Raw genomic sequence first — 25,269 nt, 5'->3', positions numbered from 1 at the left:
TAAAAAATCCTGCTGCAGATCTATCAACCTCCAATCCTAGGAAATAATTGACATCACCTTGCTCTTTCATATGAAATGAAGTAGAGAGAAATTTTTTCAGATCATCAATGTCTCTAGTTGAATTGCCAGCAAGTAAGAGATCATCAACATAGACTAAAACAAGTGCGATTGAAGATTGTGAGGTTATAGTTAAGAGAGTATAATCAGTTTTAGATTGTGTATAACCAAGATCAAGCAGCTTGAGAGACAACTTTGTAAACCAGTTTCTTGGTGCATGTTTAAGACCATAGAGGGAATTGAGCAGTTTGCAGACAAAAATTTACTGGTGCGGTACCTTTTCCCTCCCCTTGCTGCCAGACAGTTCTTGATCCCAGACCTGTATATCCCTGTGGAGGCTTTATGTACACTGATTCGTGAAGATCATCATGCAAAAATGCATTAAAAACATCCATTTATATTACTATCCAGTCTTGAACAGCAGCAACAGTCGACAGAGTTCTAAGAGTTGTCAATTTGGCAACTGGTGTAAAAGTGTCCATATAGTCCACACCATACACTTGTCTACAGCCTAGTATAACCAACCTTGCTTTGTATCTCTCCACTGAACCATCTGGCTTGAATTTTGTCTTGAAAATCCATTTGCAACCAATTTCCCTTTTGTGTAGAGGTAGAGTAGCTATTTCCCAAGTGTTGTTCTCCTCCAATGCACTAAGTTCCTTATTCATTGCCTCCACCTAATGCTTGTGTTGGAATTCCTGTTTGTATGAAAATGGGTCCTGAGCAGTTGTGAGAGATGCTAAGAAGCAATTAAAATTAGGTGTAATAGTCTGTTCAGATACAGCATACAAATTTGCACTAGTGTGCAACCTGTGAACATAATCATCTAACCACACTGGTTGTTTAGTTAGTCTGTTTGACATTCTCAAATCCATAAAAAAATGAATTTGAGGTACTTTGATCACTGGAAGACTCAGTTGCATCATCATCAGAGGGTATAGAATCAGAATAAGTGAAAGTTTGATGTTCAGTGTTTTCAGGATCAACATCAGAGGTGTCAAAAACAGGAAAATCTTCTGCAACAAGAGATTGACAGGGCATAGACAAAGGCATTGGAACAGCAAATTTATTTGCAGAAGTGGAGTTCATAGGAAAAATGTTTTCATGAAAAATAGTGTCTCTAGAGACAAATGTCTGCATTGTTGACAGATCAAGAATTTTGTGTCCCTTGTTCCAGGTGGTTAATCAAGGAAAACACAGGGAGTGGCTCTTGCAGTGAACTTGTCTACATTGTGAGATGGATTAGAGGCTAGTACCAAGCAACCAAAAGCTTTCAAACCATCAAAATCTCCAGGCTTATCATAAAGTACTTCAAAAGGAGGTTTATTTTCTAACACCAATGTGGAAGTCTTTTGATGATATACACTGCAATCATCACAAAATCACCCCAATACATCATAGGCAAACCAAATTGGAACTTTAAAGATCTAGCAACTTCAAGAATATGCCTATATTTTCTTTCTACTCTTGCATTCTGCTGAGGTCTATTTACACATGATTTTTGAATCAAAATCGCATTATCGACATAAAATTTAGTGCACGCAGCATCAGAGAATTCAGGGGCATTATCAGACCTTACACTCTCTATCTTTGCCTTAAAATGAATAGCAACATAGTGGTAGAATGCCTTAAAATAATCAAGATCATCATATTTTTCACGGGGTACAACGAAGTATTTCTTGACTTATCATCAACTATAGTCAGGAAATACCTAAATTTGCCTATAGTTGCTACCTTATAAGGTCCCCAAGTGTCTATATGAATTAGAGCAAATAACTTAAAAGCATGTGAAGTGCTACTATAGTAAGGTAATTTATGAAAATTTTCCATATGAAAGGTCAAACATACATGTTCAGTAGGTACTTTCACAGACTTCAAGTGAGATATGTTTTGCATCTTTGACACTACAGAATGTCCCAACCTCAGGTGCCAAGTATTATAATCAACCGCAGCAGCATGACAAGCATGAGAACCAGACCCTAAATTCTGAATTTTGTCAACCAAGTAGTACAATCCTTCCTTTACTGGTGTTACAACCTTCAGCTTGTTGGATGTGGAATGGATCACATGACAGGCCTGAGGTGTGAATTGGACATCACATTTGTTTTCTCTTGCCAATCTATGAATAGACAACAAATTTTGCTTGAATTGTGGCACCAACAGAACATTAGTCAAGACCAGTCCACTCTTCAATGTGACATCTCCAACATGTGTGATTTGTGACACATCCCTAGTAGGAAGATTAATGTTCAAGTTTTGTCCATCTGGTCTAATATTCTTCAACAATTCAATAAAGCGCGTCATGTGATCACTAGCACCTGAATCAACAATCCATGTGTCACAACCACTTTTGGTCATGTTACAAGTGACCATACCAGAGAAAGCTAGTTCAAAATCATCATCTGAATCCTGAATTTTTGGCACTTGTTGAGATTGTCCAGGCAACATTTTCAGAATTTGTTCCAGTTGCTGAGGGCTGAACATGATGTTGTGTTCAGTATCTGAGTTCCCGTGAGTCACATTATTTGCCATTCTGTTAGCACTTGACCTGACCATGACTCTTTTGACTGGTTAAGGAGTAGATCCACCCCTTTTTTTATGCTACATGTGTCATGGTGGGTAACCAATCACTGTCCAACATCTATCTTTCACATGACCTTTACCACCACAAGCAGAGCAAGTACTCAATCTGTTTTATGCAGGCTTCTTGCTAAACATGGCTGAAAAATCTAGATCAGGGGTTTGTAACAGCTCACGCTGTGATTCTTCTTGCTGAATCACAGCACAAGCTATCTCAACAGTTGGCAATTGAGTTTGCATTAACAACTGACTTCTCATAGGACTATAAACCCCATCGAGACCATTAAGAAACACAAACAATTTTGCTTCCTCTTTTTGGGTTTCAGTAGCAGGCAACAAGGCAGTGATTTCAGGTGTAACAACAGCAACGGCTGGCAGGATATTCATAGATTCAAGCTCCTCCCATAGACTACTTAGTTGAGTAAAGTAATCATTAACAGCCATTTTGTTTTGACTAAGCCCAAAAATCTCTTTATTAAATTTATATTTTTTAGATCCATTACTCAGTTGAAACCTACGAGCGAGTTGTTTCCATATTTCACTAGCAGAGCTTATGAACATAATAGATTTCTTGATATTATCAGAGACATTAGCACGAAGCCAAGAAATTACCAGGTCATTGCATATATCCCTTTGTGTAGCCTGAGCTTCATTAGCAGTGCTTCTTGTCACTGTTCCATTGACAAAACCAAGCTTCCGTTTTGACGAAAGTTGGATTTCTATTGACCTTTTCCAGCTCCTATAATCACTGGCGTCTTGCAGTTAATTAACACTCACAGACAAAGGACCATCTGAAGGATGTAAGAAAAGAGAGTTTTGCATATCAGCATAGGTGATTCTCCCCCTCACGCAGCAGCCATTACTTTGAAAGTGTTATGAAAAGAAGATCTGAAAAGAGTTTAAAAATGGGAGAGTATAATGACAAAATGTGAAATGTATGTACTGATTCTCTTCAAGAAAATGACAGATCAAGAAGGCACTCAAGCTCTTATACCATAAAACTTAAAAAATATGAATGTAACAAACAATGATCTGAAATAATAGAAGATAGCACACACTTTTTAGCACACCCCGAATATGTTCATTCAATCTCAGAATGATAAAGGTTCTTACAACTCAATATATGCTAATTAAGAGAGAGTATTGTCACAGAATCTTCCTACGATACTTACAACCTCAACGTTATTATGAGAAATTAGCAAAATTATAAAATTGAATAAGAAAACATGGAGACAATAAAGAAGGCCACAAAGAGGACCACCAGCTTTGAGGACCACACCAAAAAATGCCACAACCATTTCCCACTTGTAAGGACAACGGGAAATCATACACAAGAGCTTAGTGACTGTAGCATTACTAATCAAGATTCAGAAACAATTGAACAGGACTCCCAAAAAGTGGTACTTTCTGGAAACCGAAAATAAAACTCGCATTCACTTACTTTTGACTACAAACCGTATATTTACAAATTCGCATAAGTACTGGTATTTCTATTTTGACATTCAATATGGTGCTAAATTGCTAATGCAATTTGAAATTCAATGGAGGTTTGAGTGAGGTCACTACAAAGAGTCATCTATTACACCACGGAAGAAAACTTCAAACTGAATTAGGTACAAATTTATAGTTCAATTCTAGCATATGGCACCAGTGACGATTAGCAGGTTGAGTAGAAATATCCAGAATGCCACGCATGCAATAGTAACTTATATTTGATGATATAATTTTGTGTTACGACTTCACTGAAGAAATTTCCATCAATAAATAAATGGTAATTTAAAATCTTTATTATTCTCGGGGCTCATTTGCACAAAATACGAATAGTCTGATTGATTCAATGTCATTTGATACGAATTTTTTGAAAATATATTTCACCATGATTCAACGCTCTTTGATACGAATTTTACATAAATATATTCCACCCCAAAGTGATATGACTATTTCGCGTAATTGTTCATGAGTCTCAATTGCTAATCGTTTTTCAATTTATTTCGAATTTAATATATATAAAAATATACAATGTACAAAAACCGGAAAAGAAAATTCACTATGTATATTAGTTGCTTTTTCATGATGGTTGATGATACTGTAGAGCATTGAAGAAGTTTGACAATGTAAGTACATAGATTTTTCTTTTTTTATTATATTCAAATTTAATGTACAAAAATCCATTATAATAATTGTTTTTTCATGATCGTTGATGATCCTGTAGAGTTTTGAAGAAGTTGACAATGTAAGTACATAGATTTTTCTTTTTTTATGATAAACAGGTATCCTCGGCAGTTTAAGCGCGTTAATTATTAAGTGAAGTGCAGTGTTCAATTATAAAAAATCGAATCACAGAAGGCATCCCATGAAAGCATTGAATCCGCACTATCAACCCATTGTTGCACATAATTTTCTTGAATGTTTGAAGATTCTCCCATTGATGGATTCACAGAATCTTCTAAAGAAAATGAAGTGCCATAAGAGCTGGAGGTGTCTATTGTTTCTTGGTTTAACCATAACTCCACGTCGTCTAAAATATTTACGGATTCGTTCACAACATTCACACTTTGGACATTGTCTGTCAATGTGATTTCTGAAGTCTGTTCTTGATCTTTTACCACTGTACTACTGATATTCTCTTGTGTTTTCTTTGCATCTTCAACGGGTTTTAGTCGTTTCTTGATTCGTGTGTTCCAATGGTTCTTTATTTCATTATCAGTTCGTCCAGGAAAATGAGAAGCAATCTTAGCCCACCTGCAGTGAACAACATTTATCAAAATGCATTAGAATTTGATGAATAACAGTTGTTGTAATTGCAGTGATATATTTAGTAGACGACGAAGGCTAATTGTTTAAGTGCAAATGTACCTGTTACCAAGAAGAGCATGGAGTTGTATAATCTGATTCTCTTCTGATTCCGAAAACATGCCTCTTTTGAGATCAGGCCTCAAATAATTAACCCATCTCAATCTGCAACTCTTTCCACATCTTAACAATCCTGCATGACCAAGTCATCTATTACAATAGTCGCAAGTGTTTAGGATTAAAAGGGAAAGTGCATGGACAGCGACCGAGAGAGACATAATCAAGGGACTAACAATACCTGCAAGCCTGGGAGTTGTTCGCCAGCAGACGATGCCATTGTTGAGAATAAAGTTGATGAGTTTTCCATCTTCTTCACTAGTCCATGGACCTCTCTTTAAGCCAACTTTGTCGCAGCAAGGTTTCCTTACCATTTGCACAGACTACTCAACTCCTAAGAAAATTTCAGAGGAGAATCTGATACAATCACTGTCGAAATTGGTCTTTATAGTTGAAGCAAGTACATGTACCAGGTCAATTCAAAAAAACAATATCAACTAGGCCGGTTGTTTAATGGGAACTCATGATTAGACGAGATAATTTTAATAATCAAAGAAAATAACATTTACAATGGTCTAAAAGACACGAGAGGGTTTGCAATAGTAAACTGCTATCAGCTTTGCTTAGATATACGAACAGTCTATTTAATAGTAAGAGATTTTTATAGGAAAAGAAGCAACAACATGGTTGGATTGTTTGTTTTGACTAATTCTGCATTCTGCAGCTAAAAAGTCTACACTTTGATAGTCTATTTTATATTTCAAAATCGAAAAATTAATCATGCTGATGAGATTCTTTTTGGCTCCTCCAGAACTGGCCAGCTTTGTCTGTAGAGGCAAATTCTTTAAATTCGGTTCTCCTAAATAAGACTACATGGATATTATAATGAAATCGTTGATTTTGCCGACTTGTTGACTTGTAATTTGTTTTGATAAGCTCAGAAGTTTTAATAACTGAGGAACAAGAAGACATGAAGGCACAGGGAAGATAGAAGAGGTTGATAATGTAGGACGGACTTACCAAAAAAATCATCGGAGAACTAGTAAAATATTTTTTAGCCGGACAAAAAAAACAGTCTCAGCTTCCAGCTCCATTAGAATAGATGTTTAACAGGATGAGGAAATACAGAATCTTATAACATCAAAGTTTGCAGTATTACGCTATGTTTTTGCAGTTGAAGTCAAAAAAAACAATGCATAACAACTAGATTAAGAAAATCAACTGTAAATTTGACCATGAAGGGAATATTTTAACAGGTGAAGAGTAAAGACAAAGAGTTGTTATCATGTACTGTGCAGAACCGGTATCAAATATTCTGCGTGTTCTATGGCGAGAAACAACATTATTGAGTCTATCAATAATTGGTCACTAGTACACGAATCCACATTTTGTGCATGCATTTGAATTGTACTCCCTTAAAGCATTAGTTTTTCATACATTCACCAAAAGAAAAGAACTTCTAGGTGGGGTGTTTCGAAGAAGCTGTATCAGATTTTGGATTTTCTTTACTACCTTTGCTTTGTAATGTCGTTTCAGAATTAATCATTGTTGCAGTTCTGACTTCTGAGCATACGCAAATTAATCTCTTCATAAGAAGTTGATCTTAATGTTTGGCCTCCCTAAGCTGATACTAAAAAGCAGAACTTCAACTTCTCCAGGAAGCAGCTAACGGTCTCCTTCGTTCCACTTTCCAAATGTGTGCACAACTAATTTTTTGCGTTTAATAACCTTTTGAACCTCAAAATTTGTACCAATATACCCATATACGGTTGTGTTACAAAAGCGTTCATTTTTGTCCCTAAAATATTGAAAACGTACATTTTAAACCTTGGAGCGGAAAAAAATGAAGGAATGGGGAAAAAACGGTGTAAACCGGGCAGTACAAGATTTAAAATGTACATTTTCAGTACTTCAGGAATAAAAAGAAACGTTTTTCAATACTGGGGCATATGAGTATATTGGTGCAAATCTTGAGCATTATTAAGCCAAATTTTTAATACATATATATTTAAAAGCACATATAATCTATTTCAAAATGTACTTTTTTATTTTATTAGAAAAGTTATTTTAATTTTCGTTCAAAAACCGGTCAACTTAACGACATTCATGTATGATTATTATGTTCAAGAGTGTTGAGTGAGGAAGCTCCATTCTTGTGTGATTTTTGGACACCAGATTCGAAACATTAATATCGAAAATCTATAGGTTGAAGATGAATTTCGAGTTTGGGTAGGTTTGATTTTCGGTGTTCTAAATAGAAAGTTTTGCGTTGAGAGTTGGTATCGAGTCCATCTAAAATTTTAAGGCGCTAAAAGAAAGTGCGACATGATTTATACACTTCAACATGTGTTAGTTTTTCTTGGCTTTTTGGAGCATCTAAAATATTGAGAGTTGAAGATGGAACAAAGGATTTTACTATTTCGCAGTCTTTACTATGTGGCAGTTAATCGTCAAAGATGCATTAATTCAACAGGGACTTGATGATATGCCCAGGGCGGACCCAGGATTCCAAACTTACAGGGGCTGGGGTAAAATATTTTTTTCCTGAATTCTATATAAAGATAAGGCAGTAAACTAGCATATATGTAAAAGCAAAATTACATAGCTCAAGAAAAATAAGTAATAAAATACTAATTTACGGTGGAAAAATAAAGTAAGATTTACTCGAAATAAAAATAAATGTTTGTAACACTCATTAGATGCATTAAAATTATAAGATACACAAATTTAATTCAATGATATATTGGTACTTACATTCAATTATAAATAAAAAGAAAACTAAATAACTTTAAAAAAAGGAACAAAATAAATCAATCAATCCAACTGATCAAATAAATAAATAAATAAGTTATATCGTTAAAGAACAAAAATTGATTCAAGAATGATTGATGATCAATATGATAATCGATAAAAGACCTCTTTTTTATTTGCTGTAGTGTAGCCCCATTATGTGTGCGTGTTTTTTTTCTACTTTGTTTATAACATTAAATATGGTAATATGGTAATGGACTAACCGCCTTATTTTCAAGATAAAGATTCATTTAGATTTCATATTATTATATAATGACGAAAGATCTACGTGATTACGGGGCTTCTCAAATATTTAATTGGGCTAATCTGTAGTAGGCTGAAATTATATATATAATTTTAATGGACCCGTAAAATTTCACTGGGTTGGAGCCAACCCTAGCCATGGGCTAGGTCCGCCCCTGGATACGCCTACAGAGATGAGTGTTTTACAGATTGCGCAAATATTCAGGGGAGAGTAGGGAACACTTTCTCTGTTCAAATTTCAATGTTCTACATTACTTTAAACATACTTTAGAGCAAATCCAAGAGTGTTTTAAGAGATGACTTAAAAATATTATAAAATATGATGTCCTAGTAATTTAGGAGTTAGGACAATATTGTCATATATGCACTCCAACAATAATGTCTTATAGTTGTGTCTTATCATTAAAATAATATTATATTTGAATTATATTGGGAGAAATGAAAAAAATGAGAGAGAAGATATGTGTAAAAAAAGAGGAAGCAAATTTTTTATTGAAAAAATTGAAATAAGGCATCCCTAGTGAACCTTAAAAATGAGACATTTGATGGATGTTCTAGTGTTTTAAAATACCACTAGGACATTATTGAAATATCTAATTAATCAAAATGCCTCAAACTACAACAATTAAAGTCACTGTTGATCTTGCTAAGTACTATATTTCAACCGAGCACTTGAAATACCATCTTTAGATTTTCATTACACTGTTGCATTCCTTCAATTTGGATTAACTCCGTTATTAAAGCGTATTTTGTGGTTGAGACACTATTTTAAATATCGTTGATTAAATAATTATGAAGTTGCTATCAAAATCCAATCGATGTGATTAGAACTTTGCATTCAAATAGTAATGCAGAAAGTTAAGCCAAAATTAGTCAAAAAAAAGTAATGCAGAAAGTTCAGAACTAGGACTGAGAATTCGGACTGGACCCAAATTCTAATATGGTCCGGACTGGACCGAACCGAAATTCGGTTCACTCCGGTTTTGGACCGAACAGACTAATTTTTTTTAAAAAAATAAAATTGTATTGAAATTTCAAACCAAAAACTATAAAATTTAAAATATATATACTAATAAGATTGTATAAATACAATTACAAATTAAAAATTACAATTATAATTTTTAAGATATATGTAAAATGGTATTAATATAAATTATAGTATTTACAATTTGGTCTATTCGGTCCAAACCAAAATAATTTTTAAAAGAACCGGACCGAACCGAATTTTATTTTGGTCTATTTGTATTGACCGAATAGACCGAAATTCCTGAAAAACCTTTCATGCAATTATGAACTCCACGGAACCCAGAACCCGAACAGAACCGAATTAGCACGGTTTGGTTCGGTTTTTCGGTTTAAGTTCGGCTTTGCTCAGCCTATTCATAACCCTTTGGCCTTTGCTCTGCATGATCTTGGATCCTCGGAACTTTGAGAAGTGGACACTGAACATATTTTTTGTACAAAACAATTAATGAAATGAAGTGAAGAAAACAATTTAATCACGGAAACCCGAAAAACAGACTGCTTCCCATGAAAGCATTGAATCCACACTATCAACCCAGTGCTGCAGATAATCTTCCTGAATATATGAAGACTCTCCCATCGATGGATGCGAAGAATCTTCTAAAGAAAATGAAGTGCTATAAGAACCGGAGGTGTCTATTGTTTCTTGGTTTAACCATAACTCCACATCTAAAAGATTTACATGTCCATCGATAACATTGGAATTTTGGGCATTAGTTTCTGTCAATGCAGTTTCCGAAGTTTGTTCATGATCTTCCAGTACTGTACTCACAATGCTCTCTTGTGTTTTCTTTTCATCTTCAGTTGGTTTTAGCCTTTTCTTGATTCGTGTGTTCCAGTGGTTCTTAATTTCATTATCAGTTCGGCCAGGAAAATGAGAGGCAATCTTAGCCCACCTGCATTGGAGAAAATATATCGAAATGCATTAGAATAAGATGAATAACAAAGGTTCTAATCATAGTGATATATGTAGTAGACGACGGAGGCTAATAGTTTGAGTGCAAATATACCTGTTACCAAGACTAGCATGGAGCTGCATTATCTGATCCTCTTCTGTTTCGGTAAACATGCCTCTTTTGAGATCAGGCCTCAAATAATTAACCCATCTCAATCTGCAACTCTTTCCACACCTGGACAACCCTGCATTACCAAATCATCTACTTTAAGCATTTGGACTAATAATTTAGAAGCATGATCACAATATGCTTGTAGCTTACCTTCTTGTATTTATAAATTTTGAAAGAAAAACTTTAAGAGAGATACCAAAACATGATATGCTATCTAAATTAGGTAAAAGAAAAGTAATAATCTAAGTATACCTGCAAGCTTGGGAATTGTTCGCCAGCAGATGATGCCGTTGTTGAGTATGAAGTTAATAAGCTTTCGATCTTCTTCACTACTCCATGGACCTCTCTTCAATCCAACTTTATCACAGCAAGGTTGCCTTCCCATTACACGCGCAACAATAATCTCTTTGGTGCTATATTTTAGTAGATACTGAAGGAGAAATGGGGACAGACTGAAGAAGATCACTGTCAATGAGGGTCTTTATAGTTGGAAAAATGACAGGTATAGGCCATTACCAAACAATATCAACTAGGCTTGTTGTTTAAGGGGGAACTCATGATTGGATGAGATTACTTTAATGATTTAGGAAATTACATGTATTGGTCTAAAGGATTCGGGTTGGTTTGCAATAGTGACATGCTACCAACATTGCTTAGAATAATTCAGTGTGTGCAATATTACAATAGGAGAGGTAAGTAATAGACATGGTTGGACTTGAATTGTTTGTTTTGACAATTCCTGTATTCTGCAGCTAAAAGTCTACCCTTTGATAGTCTATTTTATGATTCAAGATAGAAAAATTAATCATATATACTGATAACTGATAAGATTCCTTTTGGCTCAACTGGCCAGTTCAATCTTTTAAGGCAGGCTCTTCGAACCTTGGTTCTCATATATTACAGCTAAGATCTAAAATAATTGCTTTGGCCGATTTGCCGACTTGTAATCTGATCTGATAAGCTGAAAGTTTTAATAAAGAGCAACAAGAAGACACAAACGTACAGAAGAAAATATAAAGATGTTTGCAGGACTGATATCAAATTTTCTGCATTTTCTATGCCATGCAATCATCATTGAGTCTATAAATTTGTGCATGTATTTAAATTATACTCCCTTACATTAAGGGTTTTTGGTACATTAATCGGACGAAGAAAATTAAGTAGAATCAAAATCATAATACTCTTAAGATTTTCTTGATAATGCAGTGTTAAACCATCAATTATTGTTGTGGTTCTGTGAGTAGATTATTGTTTATTTGTTCTTATAATAAGTCCACCTTAACTACTGCAAGGTATAACATTTGGCCTCCCTCAGTCAATACTAAGAAGCAGAACTGCAACTTCTTCCCCGGAAAGAGCAGTTGTGATGTGTGCAGAACATAAGAAAAATATCTACGCGATCCTGAGGCGTCAACTGGTGTAACCAATATGTAAGACAATAATGTAGTATAAACACAAACTATTATGTATGAAGTCATTTCAGACATTACAGAAGTCTGCTCTATAGCAGGATAGTTTCCAGAATATCAGAAAGTGTGAAATGGAAAATTTAAAGGCCATTTCAGCCCTGCCCAAACATAAGAAAGGTTGTAAGTAGACTTGATAAAATGGAGAAATTGTTTTTTAAAAACAATACCAAAGTTTATTGACATCTAAGAATAGCTACGAAAACTTTGACTATAGTAATCGATTCCTATAAGTTCAAGAATAGCTACGAAAACTTTGAATATGATTTTCTGTAAGCATGTCAATAATCACTGTTGACGGAGGAATTTGGTAACAACAAAATTTGAGGTTCGTAGCCGGAAACAAGATCTGTGACGGTGGTTCTTTGTCGGAAACATGAACAGTACCCGGTGGATCCGATGAACAGTGTTCGTCGGAACAGTGTTTGGTGGTGATGATTATTGGGGGCTGAGATTGCTTAGGGTCAGTGGTGGCTCCTTTGCGCTCTCGCTTCTGACCCCTTACAATTTGCCTACGTACCCTTATTTATAGGGGATAAAGCCCACGTAGTTCTTGGGGAACAAGAAACCTAATGGGCTTAGATTTCTTATCCCGAGGCCCAGTAGGAAACCTACTGGAAACCGTCTTCTACTAGCTTTAGGAATGTCCGCCGATGAGGCCCAACCACAAAGGCCCAAGGCTCGTCCGCGGCTTCGAGACTTCACGGATGAGGCATCTCCCTGGCCAAGGATAAACCTCCGCTACCAGCTGTTTCTCTAGTCCGTGGACGCAGGTATAGCCGTGGTTCACCCCAAATATTGGATGCATCCTTGTCCCCCGATAAGGAGCCCCTACCAGATTGCAGGACAAGTGATCCCAAGCTTTTGGGTGCAAAGTGCAGGATACTCCAAAGTCTCCCAACGAGGACACTCGTTGACTACAGAGACAGAGCTCCCAAAGCACACACCAGATTTCACCCCACATCCCCAATGAGGACACCCATTGACTACAGGAGGAGGCCTTCAGTCCAGGCATACCCCTGGAGGTCTCTGACCACGGACACCGCATTTCCTGTAGATGTGCTACAGGAAGGAGTTCTTCAATAGAGTACCTGCATCAAATAGGTTAGTAATAATAATCTCTGTCTTCCTTGAATCTTCCAAAGAACTTGTCCAAGCAACCATGTTGAAGTCCCATCTAAGCTATGTTTCTCACTTAGGGCGCGCCCTAATACCTTAGGGGATAGCTCTAAGAATCAGTTGAATTACTTTCTTCATATATCAATAGGGCGCGCCTCCTTCACCAACAAGGGCGCGCCTTGATTATGTAAGGCGCCAGCATTACTCTTTTCGTATGCATAAGGGCGCGCCTCCCCATACCTATAGGACGCGCCTTCTTCCTTTGTAGTAAAATAGATGCCTTATCTTTTCTTTAATTTTAGGCACCGACATCCCAATTATGACCAATTGACCCGGTTTTAACCCGAATAAAGTTTATACCAAATTTTGGGCATAACAACTACCCCTCAAATTCAATATGCCATTGAAAATGGGATTGGAATTTTCAACCCCCCTAGCAAACTTGAAAATTTTGTATGAGCATCTACAAAATTGAGAGTATGACCTTACGAACTTATTCATTCCTCTTTCTTCATCCTGCTCTATTTCTTTTTTGAACATGACAGGGCGCGCCCCAGATAAAGGCACGCTTCATGAATCTAGACAACAGCTTCACACCACACAACGTAATATCTTTCACTCTCTACCGCTTCTCTTCTTAGTGACTTTAACCTTTGGTTTGTCTAGGGAGGTTTACCACTTATGCACCACATCTCTAAGCTTGCATGAGCTAACTCGGCGTAAGAAACAAGAGAAATCGTACAAAAGAGTGCACCTCGCGTACCTTGGAAAAGAATAATCCATTTAACAAAGGTTTGAGGGTTTGCTATAGGCGCGCCTTAAACAGAAAGGGTCATCATTAGAGGGCGCTCTCTAAGGGAAGGCATAACCAGAATAAAAGACCAGTTCTCTGATCTTCAAATAATAAATAATCTTTGATGAAAGGAGGACGTGTTTTGTTGGTGAAAGTGATCCTTCCATGAACAACACAATACCATTCCATGTTTGATTTCTTTCTCCTTGTCAAATCATAACTCTAAATCGTTGATCTCGTCTTTTCTACAAATAGTGTGATTCATTTTAACTCAAAGTCAAAACCTTTACGATCTTCTATAATCATATACTTTTAGATGGGCGCGCCCTTTATAGTGGCGGCGTCTTCTTCAAATAAAATTTATCTGTGAATTAGAGGGCGCGTCCTCTTTACGATGAGCGTTTTGCTCAAAAAAGGTGTTCATCCTTGGAGGGTACGTCTTTTTTACGATGAGCGTTTTGCTCAAAAAAGGTGTTCATCCTTGGAGGGCGTGTCTTTTATATAAGGCGCGTCTACCTTGATAAAGGTAATCATCCTTGGAGGGAGCTTCCTCTGTAAGAGGCGCGTCTACCTCGATAAGGGTATTCATTCTTGGAGGGCGCATCTTCTGGAAGAGACGCATCCACCTCGATAAGGGAAATCATCTTATCGAGGGCGCGTCCTCTGTCAGAGGAGCATCTACCTCGACAAGGGAAATCATCTTGTCGAGGGCGCGTCCTCTGTCAGAGGAGCATCTACCTCGACAAGGGAAATCATCCTTGGAGGGCGCGTCCACTGTAACAAGAGCATCTACCTCGACAAGGAAAATCATCTTGGAGGGCGCGTCCACTGTAACAGGAGCATCTACCTCGACAAGGGAAATCATCCTTGGAGGGCGCGTCCACTGTAGCAGGAGCATCTACCTCGACAAGGGAAATCATCCTTGGAGGGCGCGTCCACTGTAACAGGAGCATCTACCTCGACAAGGGAAATCATCTTGTCGAGGGCGCGTCCACTGTAACAGGAGCATCTACCTCGACAAGGGAAATCATCTTGTCGAGGGCGCGTCCACTGTAACAGGAGCATCTACCTCGACAAGGGTCTTCTACAGAATCTTCATGTAATTAAACCAAATCAAAGACCAATATTCTTAGAAGGCTTCTATCTTCTAAAAAGCTCAAGGGATGCCGAAACCATCTCATGTAGAAACATCTCTTGGGCATCTCACGAAGTGTCATCCAATAAAGGGCATCTCACTCTCAATATTTCTCTGAGGGCGCGCCTTAAAGAAAGGGCGCGTCTTGAAAGACAAGAAATTAGTTCTAGTCGAGCCATTCTTCAAGTACTGACTATGACTCATCTGATCATCAAAACATCTTCATTGAAAACTTCCATAGACTTTTTCTTTTGAGGGCGCGCCCTGAGAAGGCAATTTTCCACTGAATGTCTCACACGCAGAGGGCGCGCCTTAATAGATTGTGATACTGTGCTTCGCAAATCATGAGATTTTTCCCAGATAATATTTCCTACCTGCAAGAAATACAATTAATATGGAACTTTAAATGTTACCTGGAGGACGCGTCCTAGAGGGACGGACGTGTCCAATCAGCGAACTCTCCTGAAATATGTTGGAAGTCTCCTGGGCCTCAGATGTCTTCATCAAGGCGCGTTCGAAGTGTTTGCGGGGGTCTCCGCCGTGCTAAATCTCTTTCACAATATTCTCCCTGCACAAGTCCTAGAAACAATTAACGGAAATCACAACAAAACTAGTCGAGCGTTACCTCGAGGAATCATCTTAACGGCGATGACTAGCTCATGGTAGTAATGCCTTCTTCTTGAAGTGTTCTCCTCCCGATCCTCCTCAGATTCGCTCCTGGTTAAATCCTCTAAACTGAATAGTGTTCTCAAATATTCTAAATCAAATAGGATTCTTCAGTCTTCTTGTTGGAATAGGATTCTCCAATCTCCTTAATGGAATAAGATTCTTCAATCTTCTAATTAGAATAGGATTCCCCAATTTTATATATCGAATAGGATACTCCAATTTTCAAATTAGAATATGATACTCCAATCTTCTAATTATAATAGGATACTCCAATCTTCAATACCAAATAGGTTTCTCCCAATCTTCTAAACCAAATAGGGTTCTCCCAATCTTCTTAAACAAATAGGATTTTTTGGAAAAATTCGCAGCTACTGTTTTTCTCTATTTTCGGACTGCTCAAATTTTATTCTCGTAATCATATTATCTCCGAATTAAAGAGAATTCAACAAGCTTCGCGTAGACTGTAAGATCGTTCAAATCTGACTTACGGAACTCGAGATACGGCCCAAACAGTGTAAGCAAATCGCTTAATCCATCAAATCCGAATTTTCCATCCAACTTTGCTCCTTCGTGGCTATGGCTGCAAACTTCAACCTCCATGGCTGGATATCATCATTCATGGATCTCCCTCGTGGCCGCGGATACTACACCCAAATCTCCTTCGACCCCCCTGTCGAAAACAGTTATTCACGGATCTTCTTCGTGGCCGTTGTGTGCAACTCCTCCGTGGCTATCCTTCAGTTCTTGCGTCAAAGAACCTTCATCGTGACAAGACATCTGTTCCTCCTGAGATTTTGATCTTGATTAGCCCCTCCTTCTAGCGCCAATTTGTTGACGGAGGAATTTGGTAACAACAAAATTTGAGGTTCGTAGCCGGAAACACGACCTGTGACGGTGGTTCTTTGTCGGAAACATGAACAGTACCCGGTGGATCCGATGAACAGTGTTCGTCGGGAAGTATGAACAGTGTTTGGTGGTGGTGATTATTGGGGCCTGAGATTGCTAAGGGTCAGTGGTGGCTCCTTTGCGATCTCGCTTCTGACCCCTTACAATTTGCCTACGTACCCTTATTTATAGGGGATCAAGCCCACGTAGTTCTTGGGGAACAAGAAACCTAATGGGCTTAGATTTCTTATCCCGAGGCCCAGTAGGAAACCTACTGGAAACCGTCTTCTACTAGCTTTAGGAATGTCCGTCGATGAGGCCCAACCATAAAGGCCCAAGCATCTCCCTGGCCAAGGATAACCCCCCGCTACCAGCTGTTTCTCTAGTCCGTGGACGCAGGTATAGTCGTGGTTCACCCCAAATGTTAGACGCATCCTTGTCCCCCGATAAGGAGCCCCTACCAGATTGCAGGACAAGTGATCCCAAGCTTTTGGGTGCAAAGTGCAGGATACTCCAAAGTCTCCCAACGAGGACACCCGTTGACTACAGAGACAGAGCTCCCAAAGCACACAGCAGATTTCACCCCACATCCCCAATGAGGACACCCATTGACTACAGGAGGAGGCCTTTCGTCCAGGCATACCCCTGGAGGTCTCTGACCACGGACACCGCCTTTCCTGTAGATGTGCTACAGGAAGGAGTTCTTCAATAGAGTACCTGCATCAAATAGGTTAGTAATAATAATCTCCGTCTTCCTTGAATCTTCCAAAGAACTTGTCCAAGCAACCATGTTGAAGTCCCATCTAAGCTATGTTTCTCACTTAGGGCGCACCCTAATACCTTAGGGGATAGCTCTAAGAATCAGTTGAATTACTTTCTTCATATATCAATAGGGCGCGCCTCCTTCACCAACGAGGGTGCGCCTTGATTATGTAAGGCGCCAGCATTACTCTTTTCGTATGCATAAGGGCGCGCCTCCCCATACCTGTAGGGCGCGCCTTCTTCATTTGTAGTAAAATAGATGCCTTATCTTTTCCTTAATTTTAGGCACCGACATCCCAATTCTAACCAATTGACCCGGTTTTGACTCGAATAAAGTTTATACCAAATTTTGGACATAACAATCACTAATTGCGATCAATACTCTTGGACAACATATTTTATCACTACTAACTACTTGTGCAGTTGCTTGTTACATTTTTCCTGCTTTAACATGTTGGAGCAATTAGTTTAAGGACTTAACATGCACAAGTATGGTATTAAACTAGTTGATTAGTAAAGATCACCTAATATCATTTAAAAAATAAGTGGTCTTGCTTTAATCTTTTCACTAATGAAATCAACATTTTCCTCAGCTAATCAACAAACTTGCTCTTATCTTGTTGTAAATGTTACAGCCTCAAAGATTGTCTAAAAAATCCTTACAAAATCTACCTCTAACTAGATTAGATCTTCAATTGATATCTAAGTCATCTAGATATAGTTAACCTTGTTATTTTATCCTCAACTATATATATCCAAATTTGTGTCTTTAGATGGAGAAAAAACTAGGATTATCAGATAAAATATATGAATAAAATATATGAATATATTTGTTGTAAAGACAAGGGAGAGGGTAGTTGAAAATCATGAGGATGAAAAATTATTTAAATTTTGTGATCCATCTATATGTTTGGATGGTTTTCCAAATTGTTGGTGTTGCATTCACGTCCCCAAAAAATTTAACATAAAGATTTCACGAGAAGGATGCTGGACAACACATGCTGCTTGCGAAAGGAATAGTAATTGATCTTGGTAGTTTTAATTAATTAAATAGATTTAGTGAGTGATTAACATCGTTTCTTCTTCTTTGTATGTATTAGAGTCGTTGTTTAAACCATCTTTTTTATATGGACACTTACTCTTCCACATCCTGCTCTCAGAAATCGGGGAAATGTGTGCGGGGCCCTAAAGGTTAAAAGGTTATTTTGGGTGAAAAATTGGCTAAAATATCATTTTTGAAAATAATGATCCTAAATATCACTTCAAAACATTTCAGTGTAGCGTTTAGGTGAAAAATTCAAAATGCTACATTATTTTATTATTATTTTTTATAATATGCAAAACGTTAGATAATATAGCGTTTAGGTTCCAAACTTTACATTATGTAGCGTTTTGTCCCAAAACACTACTTTGTCTACCGTTTTACACATTTAAATTTTTTTAAAAAAAATATTCTTAAGCTCAAATAAAAAAATTTAAATTCCAAAAATACTAAAAAAACATTTAAATTATTTCTAAAATCCAAAAGGGTATTGGTGAACCCTAAAATGTTAAAAATTATTAAATTAAGTTACACTTTCAAATTTAAAATGCTTTAATTTAAAATTTAATTTTTGGTTGCTAGAGTTTGGGGCCTTTACGCTAAACCCTAGCTTAAATTAGGTTTAGGCTATAGGGCCAAATCGGTGTAACGTTTTTTTTAATATTTTTAAAACCCAAAAGGGGATTGATGAAGTCTAAATAATAAAAATTATTAAATTGTGGTATAATCTTAAGTTTTAAAAATATTAAATAAAAAGAAATATAAAAAATATAATATTAAGTGATATTTTCGGACCCCTAAACAATACATTAAAAGAAGCTCAAAATAATAAAAAAATAAAAACAAAAACAAGAAACACAAAACATTACATGAGTAACGTTGACACATTAAAAATATAAAAAAAAAAATAAACAAAACGCTACATCGTGTAGCATTTTGGATGGTTTTCCAAACGCTACACCATATAACATGAAATGACAATTTGGGTCATAATTTTCATTTTCAGAAATGATATTTTGGACTATTTTACACCTAAAGTAACATTTTAATCCAGAAGCCATATTTTAGACCATTTTAAAACCAAAGTGACATTTTGGTCCTTTTCTTCGGAATATAACCTGATCATTTATAATACATTAAGTTTATAATTTTTTAATAATTTTTTAAAGAACCGGTTATCTTATAAAATTAGATGAACTATTTTATGATTATGCATTTCAACTCTAAAATTTTAATACCCTAGACTCCTCCACTGGTTACCTACATTTCTAAAAGGGAGATTGGGCCTGTGTAATTTGAGTTTTTTTTAAGCAGATAGCTAGGCCATTAAGATAGAAGCTTCTATCCTTCGTTTCCGGGGTATGTCCCTCGCGCATAGCATTTTTCTTTTATGGTAGGCCAAAATAATTGAAAAGAAGAAAAATGCTATACAATCAGGGCAACTGGATAATGAAGTTTTCCAGTGAAAACAGAACTTTTTAAGTTTTACAAATTCATTTCATAGCTTAACAAGAGCTTGCAAAAAGAGACCCAAATTTTACATTTTCAACCACTTTGGTTTCACCGTCTTCTTTTCTGTAGGCTTTTGATCTTGGACAGTTGCAGGAGGGTTTTCTACTGCAGACTCTCTCATTGCCTCAGCAGGTTGGACACTTCCTGTTTGTTCACCTACTAGGTCCAAGCCTTTCAACGACATGACTTCATCCTGAAGAAAAGGACCTGATTCGTCTGTGCCATCGTGACCTGGACAATGAAAAATGGTGCATAAATATGCCAAGTCTCGTATATTTAGTAGAAAACCAGCTTGGAGTATATAAACCACATCAAGTTTCATATTCAGGAAGTAACAAAAAAAATACACTGGTGTTTTTTTATACTTGCATACAATCAAAGAGCTTGTTTATCCGCTGTATACGAAGGCATACATACATCTATTGATCTTTATAATTGTGCAAGGTATAATGGATTTCTAATTTACAAGGAACTTTCAGACTAACAGTATAAAGCTTTCCTTGGACTATCTCCAAAGCAAGAGACCTACCTTTCTTCTCTCCAAAGCAAGAGAGAAAAAAGAATACTCTGGCAAAATAGCAAAGAATACTACCCCCCCCCCCCCAAATAGTACATTTGGAATATAATGATTTCACAAAAGAAATAGGTAAAGAGAAACACATGCAGATATGAATGGTCAGTGTTAATACGTGAAAAAGGTTTCAGAAGAAGGCATAAGAAGAAGGATGTGTATTTCTTCATTTTAAACATGCTTATAACTGGTAGTCTATGCCTTAAGGATCCTATTCACGTTAATACATAAAAATTTCAATAGACATACAAGTCTTCATGACTACAAATAATTCATACAATATTAAACAACTATTCTTCAACAATTTTTTACGAAATTAATTCTATTATGCACAATTCGACCATCAACAGATTAAGTGCAGATCATCCTAAGCTATCTCAGAGCAAGACTAAAAGAACCTAACCAAATTTTAAGCAAGGTAATAACAAAATGTAAACTAACCTTTTGGGATATTTTCTGAAAAGTAGACTATTGCACCAGGTACAAAACCAGCAGAGTAGAAGTCCTCAGAGAGATCCTTGATTTGCTTCTTAGGAGGGGTGGTATCTGAAATATACAACATACTGAGAATTTCTATCCAACTTTGTAAATTTTTAAAGATTATCAAAGTAAGGTGTTTTAACAATTAGAGTACAAGAATCTCAAGTAGTAAGAAATAAACTAATAATAATAATTGCAGGCTTACATAAATAAAATGGAAGTTCTGGCCGAGCAAGAACTTTCATCAGAAGATCGAACAACCTTTGAATGGTCTCTGATGGATGGAATGTAGCTTCTAATGTGTTATTATCTGGAAATCGAACCCGAATTACAGCCTGCAGAACCATAAATAATTGAATTACTCCAGTATATTAATTCACTGATTAGGTAAGATAGTTTGATCCGTAAACTTAAGTAATATAAAATCCAGAAAAATCTATGGTCTAATCATCACCTTGGTTATTCTCGATCTGCGAGCAGCCTGTTCTGATTCCCGGATTTTTCGAGTCTTTAGAAACTTATCTGAGTAAATTAATTTAATGGCATTACGAAAACATGGCTATACAGATAACCCACATGAGCATTTTATTGCATATATCAAAAAAAAATTCAGCAGAAACACTGACTTGAACCGAATGCAACAATGCCTGATCAATTACCAAATATGATGCCTATGTATAAGGTTAGCTACTACTCGTTAAACTTATCTACCCCTCCTCGAAGTTTAAAAGATCTTCCACATTGCACTATTAACTTTCCGTCCCCCCCCCCCTCTTATCAGTTTCCAATTTTAAGACAGGTGAACTCGGGTTATATCAATCACACCATGAGATCATCACACATCCAAGCACACACACCCTAACATACAAAAATATGGTCATTATATGCAGTACCTTGCTTTTTTGTTGCCAATATGCGATAATAATCCTCTGGAGTAAATTCATAGAAATCGTCTGGCTCATCTGCCAACAAAAGAGGGAGAATGATTGCAAATATCATAAGAATCCCTAATATCAACCAACAGTAAAAGTAATAAGAAAACTTTATAAAGTGGGTTGTACCACTATTGGCAAATTCATTCTGTGCTTGAGAGGCAATAGACGTTTCAAACACACGGACATCTCGTCCAAACTTCTCTTTCGCAGCTAAAAGCTTGGACTAAATCACACAGGAAAAAGGACATTATTGCAAAGTTTACAGAATGAGCTAAATGACATAAATCACACTTCTAAACCTGAAGGAAAGATATTTACATTAAAATTAAAACAATTAAATATAATCTCAAACATGAACATATAGTCGCTCTGGATGCTTTAGCATTTTAAAACACTCATCTTTTACGATGGAAAATAAAAACATAACTTATGTGTTCATCCGAACTTTAAGAATTCAAAACTAGCTTACAAGATTATCAAAGAGATGAACATGTGTACCCTTTGTCAAATAAAAACAGCTAACGTCTTGGACTGCAGATTCAGATTTTACTGCTCAATTAAAGATGTAATATTTTTCATGGAGATTATACGTCCACAACTTGGAATTTGAAAGCAGCAAGAAGAGTTTGAAATCTTGGTTTATATAATACGCTGCAAGGAGTAACCTAAAGAAACAGATCTTAATTTTCGTCCATCGATTCCTAGGTATGTTAAAACACTCTTCTGCCCTACATATTAAAAAATCCAATGTCAAGTTTTAAGAGTTCAACAGCATAAAGATGGTCCACAAATTAAACAAATGGACAACGTATCCCGCATACTCCTAACTAATGACCAATATCACAACCTCCTGCTAACATTCTCCTTCGTATACGACGACAAATAGGCTTTTGGCCCCTGATAAACACACCTCGACTACCTTACAATGCTCGAAATCCCTAATAATCTACACATTAAACAAGAAACCCGAAAAGACCAAATGCAAGAATCTTTCCTAAATTCACAAAAAAAATGATCTTGATCAATATAGCAAAAAAAAGGTGATCTTGATCACCCTTCTACTTAATCATAATATAAACACAATATAACACTAAAAAATCACAAGAAGCTGCAACTAAAATGATACACAAACACATACAAAACATAAATTCCAACTAATTTCACAAAAGGGTACACTAATCTGGCCACGAATTCAAATAAAAACATCTCAACAACTATTTACACTTAAAAAAAAGCAATAAATCAAGAACCTGAAAAATCCCCATCTGATGTAACAAAACATAGAGATATAATGATTTGTATGTATGTGTATGTATACCTTGGATGATTCTGCTTCTAATGGATCCATGGTAGTAAACCTCCTTCGTTTGTAAGCAGATGGAGAATCAATTAACATCGAGTACAAGTAATAATAATATGAGTTACCCAAACACGGTCTTATTGATTACCTCCTTTCTTTCTTTATTTTTTACAAGTTTATTTATTAGTGGACAGGGCTGAATAAGTTCTATCTGGGCCAATTTTGTTTTGTTTTAACGGCTATATTTAAAGTGGGCTGTTGTTTGTGACTTGGGCTTTAATTTAAAATATACAATTAGGGGTTTATATTTTTCTTGATAAATATGCCTTATAATCTTAAAAATTAGTATTTGTTCTCATAAATTTTCGTGGTGAACGAGTATCAAACTTAGAACTTGGAACGATAGAGGATAAATTAATAATCACTTGAGACCTGGGCGTCTATGTGCATTATTTTTCAAGATTCACAAAGGCTAACAAGTGTGGACATGTTATTTTTTTCGACAAATAAAATTTAATGCAGTATTATAAAACTGGAACAAATTTCCTAATTATTAATACCATATGATTAAAAAATTAATAAACAAATTAAATAAATATTCGCTTTATTTTCAGATCGCTTTATATATAAAGTAAAAAAAATAAAAATAAAAAAGAATATAATGTCTTCCCATCAATCCAACATACACAATCAATTATAATAGCGTAATAATTGACGTTCAGATAAATGCTATATGTATCCCAATATTCTAGTTACATCAATTAAAATTGGAGGATGGATGTCTCCAATATATGAACAAATACAAATTTTTTTTGAAACCATTGTACCAGTTTCGATGCAAGAATTTCATATCTCCCAAATACACAAACAAATCATTTTAAATAAAATTAACACAAAATATGCAAGTATTTCAAATAAAACATATTAACATCTAAAAATATGGGTAACCAATTAACAACCTTGATAACAAAATAATAGTAAGATCTCACCAAAAAATGATTATATACCACCTAAAAGGGAGTTTCATTCGAAATTTTTGAAAACTTTGGAAATTAAAAGAGGGATGGAAGAGCGAAAGGGGCTTCGTCGATGAAAGGGAATTGTAGATATGCGAAATAGAAAATGGAAGAGGCGACTAGATGATAAGTGGATTTTATATCTACTTGGAACGCTTCATTAAAAGCTTAAGTTTGTGTGTTGGACTCAAGTTGTTGGTATTTTTGATATGTTTTTGTGTTATTGCATTTCAGGTATCAGTTAAATGAAGAAAGAAGCTTTTCAAGGAAATATGCTGAAAAGAGATCAGAATTGGAAGTCTAGGCCATTCTCAAGTTGTAGAGAATCTCGTTAGCTTCGCATGGGCAGTTGAATCGCCTAATTCTGACGAGAAGAACTCAATATACGGCCAAAAGACGAATTGTCAGAAATTTTCCAGAAGGCCTCGCGGCCGCGCCAGAACCAGCGCGCCCGCGCTCCAAAAATCACTATTCCAGCGCGGTCGCGGCCGAAAGTAGCGCGCCTGTGCCCTATTTCTGCACCAGAATCCTGATTTTAGTCAAAATTGAAGATTTTGAGAGTCCTGGTCATCCTGGAGCCTATATATATCAATAAAAAGATGTTTTCAACAACAAGGAGCGAGGGGAGAGCAATAAGAAGACCTAGAGAGCACGAGACGGCTACGGAGAAGAATATTTTTCTTTTCTTTAGTATAGTTGATACTTGGATGCTTGTTTTCGATTTGTCTTTGAACTTTAATACTCTTATATTATTTTATATCATGTTTTCAATGGAACCCATGGTGATGATGAGTTCGATTATGAACTAATCGTTGTTGTGGGGTTCTAACAGATTTACTTATGAATTTCTATAGTTAATTTATTTCAATATCTTGGTGTGTGGTGATTGATTGATATCCTAGTATTGGTTGTGCGTAGCTAACATATAAGATAGCGTGTTAATCTCTATTAAA

General features: G+C 36.2%; 4 protein-coding genes across 4 annotated transcripts; all 4 read right to left on the bottom strand.

Annotated features, from left to right (window-relative positions):
* Window positions 1-2,751: 2,751 nt before the first annotated feature.
* On the bottom strand, window positions 2,752-3,935 carry LOC141685088 (uncharacterized). The gene is made up of 2 exons (XM_074490214.1): window positions 3,872-3,935; window positions 2,752-3,392 (listed from the first exon to the last, which is right to left on the bottom strand). The coding sequence occupies exons 1-2, from the start codon at window positions 3,933-3,935 to the stop codon at window positions 2,752-2,754; spliced, it is 705 nt and encodes a 234-aa protein (XP_074346315.1).
* An 882-nt stretch (window positions 3,936-4,817) lies between these two features.
* On the bottom strand, window positions 4,818-6,020 carry LOC141686930 (myb-related protein 315-like). The gene is made up of 3 exons (XM_074492042.1): window positions 5,729-6,020; window positions 5,494-5,623; window positions 4,818-5,379 (listed from the first exon to the last, which is right to left on the bottom strand). The coding sequence occupies exons 1-3, from the start codon at window positions 5,859-5,861 to the stop codon at window positions 4,956-4,958; spliced, it is 687 nt and encodes a 228-aa protein (XP_074348143.1). The 5' UTR covers window positions 5,862-6,020; the 3' UTR covers window positions 4,818-4,955.
* Window positions 6,021-9,689: 3,669 nt separating this feature from the next.
* Window positions 9,690-11,101, bottom strand: LOC141686962 (myb-related protein 315-like). The gene is made up of 3 exons (XM_074492079.1): window positions 10,884-11,101; window positions 10,575-10,704; window positions 9,690-10,460 (listed from the first exon to the last, which is right to left on the bottom strand). Exons 1-3 carry the CDS (start codon window positions 11,014-11,016, stop codon window positions 10,037-10,039), a joined length of 687 nt encoding a protein of 228 aa, XP_074348180.1. The 5' UTR covers window positions 11,017-11,101; the 3' UTR covers window positions 9,690-10,036.
* Window positions 11,102-19,909: 8,808 nt separating this feature from the next.
* On the bottom strand, window positions 19,910-23,474 carry LOC141682554 (plant UBX domain-containing protein 1-like). Its single transcript, XM_074487245.1, has 7 exons — window positions 23,319-23,474; window positions 22,127-22,223; window positions 21,959-22,027; window positions 21,520-21,587; window positions 21,271-21,400; window positions 21,027-21,131; window positions 19,910-20,245 (listed from the first exon to the last, which is right to left on the bottom strand). The coding sequence occupies exons 1-7, from the start codon at window positions 23,394-23,396 to the stop codon at window positions 20,040-20,042; spliced, it is 753 nt and encodes a 250-aa protein (XP_074343346.1). The 5' UTR covers window positions 23,397-23,474; the 3' UTR covers window positions 19,910-20,039.
* Between the last annotated feature and the right edge of the window lie 1,795 nt (window positions 23,475-25,269).

The sequence above is a fragment of the Apium graveolens genome, chromosome 9 (assembly GCF_009905375.1).
Source record: "Apium graveolens cultivar Ventura chromosome 9, ASM990537v1, whole genome shotgun sequence".
Lineage (NCBI taxonomy): Eukaryota > Viridiplantae > Streptophyta > Magnoliopsida > Apiales > Apiaceae > Apium > Apium graveolens.
Note: the sequence above shows the minus strand (reverse complement) of the source record. Positions and strands in the feature narration are given on the sequence as shown.

Bases quoted from the DNA above. Each gene is read 5' to 3' on its own strand.
- LOC141686930 (XM_074492042.1), bottom strand. From the start codon at position 5,861: ATGGTAAGGAAACCTTGCTGCGACAAAGTTGGCTTAAAGAGAGGTCCA. The intron at 5,624-5,728 runs GTATTGTTAGTC...TTGGTCATGCAG, and splicing joins AACAACTCCCAGGCTTGCAG to GATTGTTAAGATGTGGAAAG. The intron at 5,380-5,493 runs GTACATTTGCAC...TGTTCACTGCAG, and splicing joins CATGCTCTTCTTGGTAACAG to GTGGGCTAAGATTGCTTCTC.
- LOC141682554 (XM_074487245.1), bottom strand. From the start codon at position 23,396: ATGTTAATTGATTCTCCATCTGCTTACAAACGAAGGAGGTTTACTACC. The intron at 21,588-21,958 runs GTACTGCATATA...TAATTTACTCAG, and splicing joins ATTGGCAACAAAAAAGCAAG to ATAAGTTTCTAAAGACTCGA. The intron at 21,132-21,270 runs GTAAGCCTGCAA...TGTATATTTCAG, and splicing joins AGAACTTCCATTTTATTTAT to ATACCACCCCTCCTAAGAAG.
- LOC141686962 (XM_074492079.1), bottom strand. From the start codon at position 11,016: ATGGGAAGGCAACCTTGCTGTGATAAAGTTGGATTGAAGAGAGGTCCA. The intron at 10,705-10,883 runs GTATACTTAGAT...TTGGTAATGCAG, and splicing joins AACAATTCCCAAGCTTGCAG to GGTTGTCCAGGTGTGGAAAG. The intron at 10,461-10,574 runs GTATATTTGCAC...TCTCCAATGCAG, and splicing joins CATGCTAGTCTTGGTAACAG to GTGGGCTAAGATTGCCTCTC.
- LOC141685088 (XM_074490214.1), bottom strand. From the start codon at position 3,935: ATGGTTGTGGCATTTTTTGGTGTGGTCCTCAAAGCTGGTGGTCCTCTT. The intron at 3,393-3,871 runs GTCTCCATGTTT...ATTAACTGCAAG, and splicing joins TCTTTGTGGCCTTCTTTATT to ACGCCAGTGATTATAGGAGC.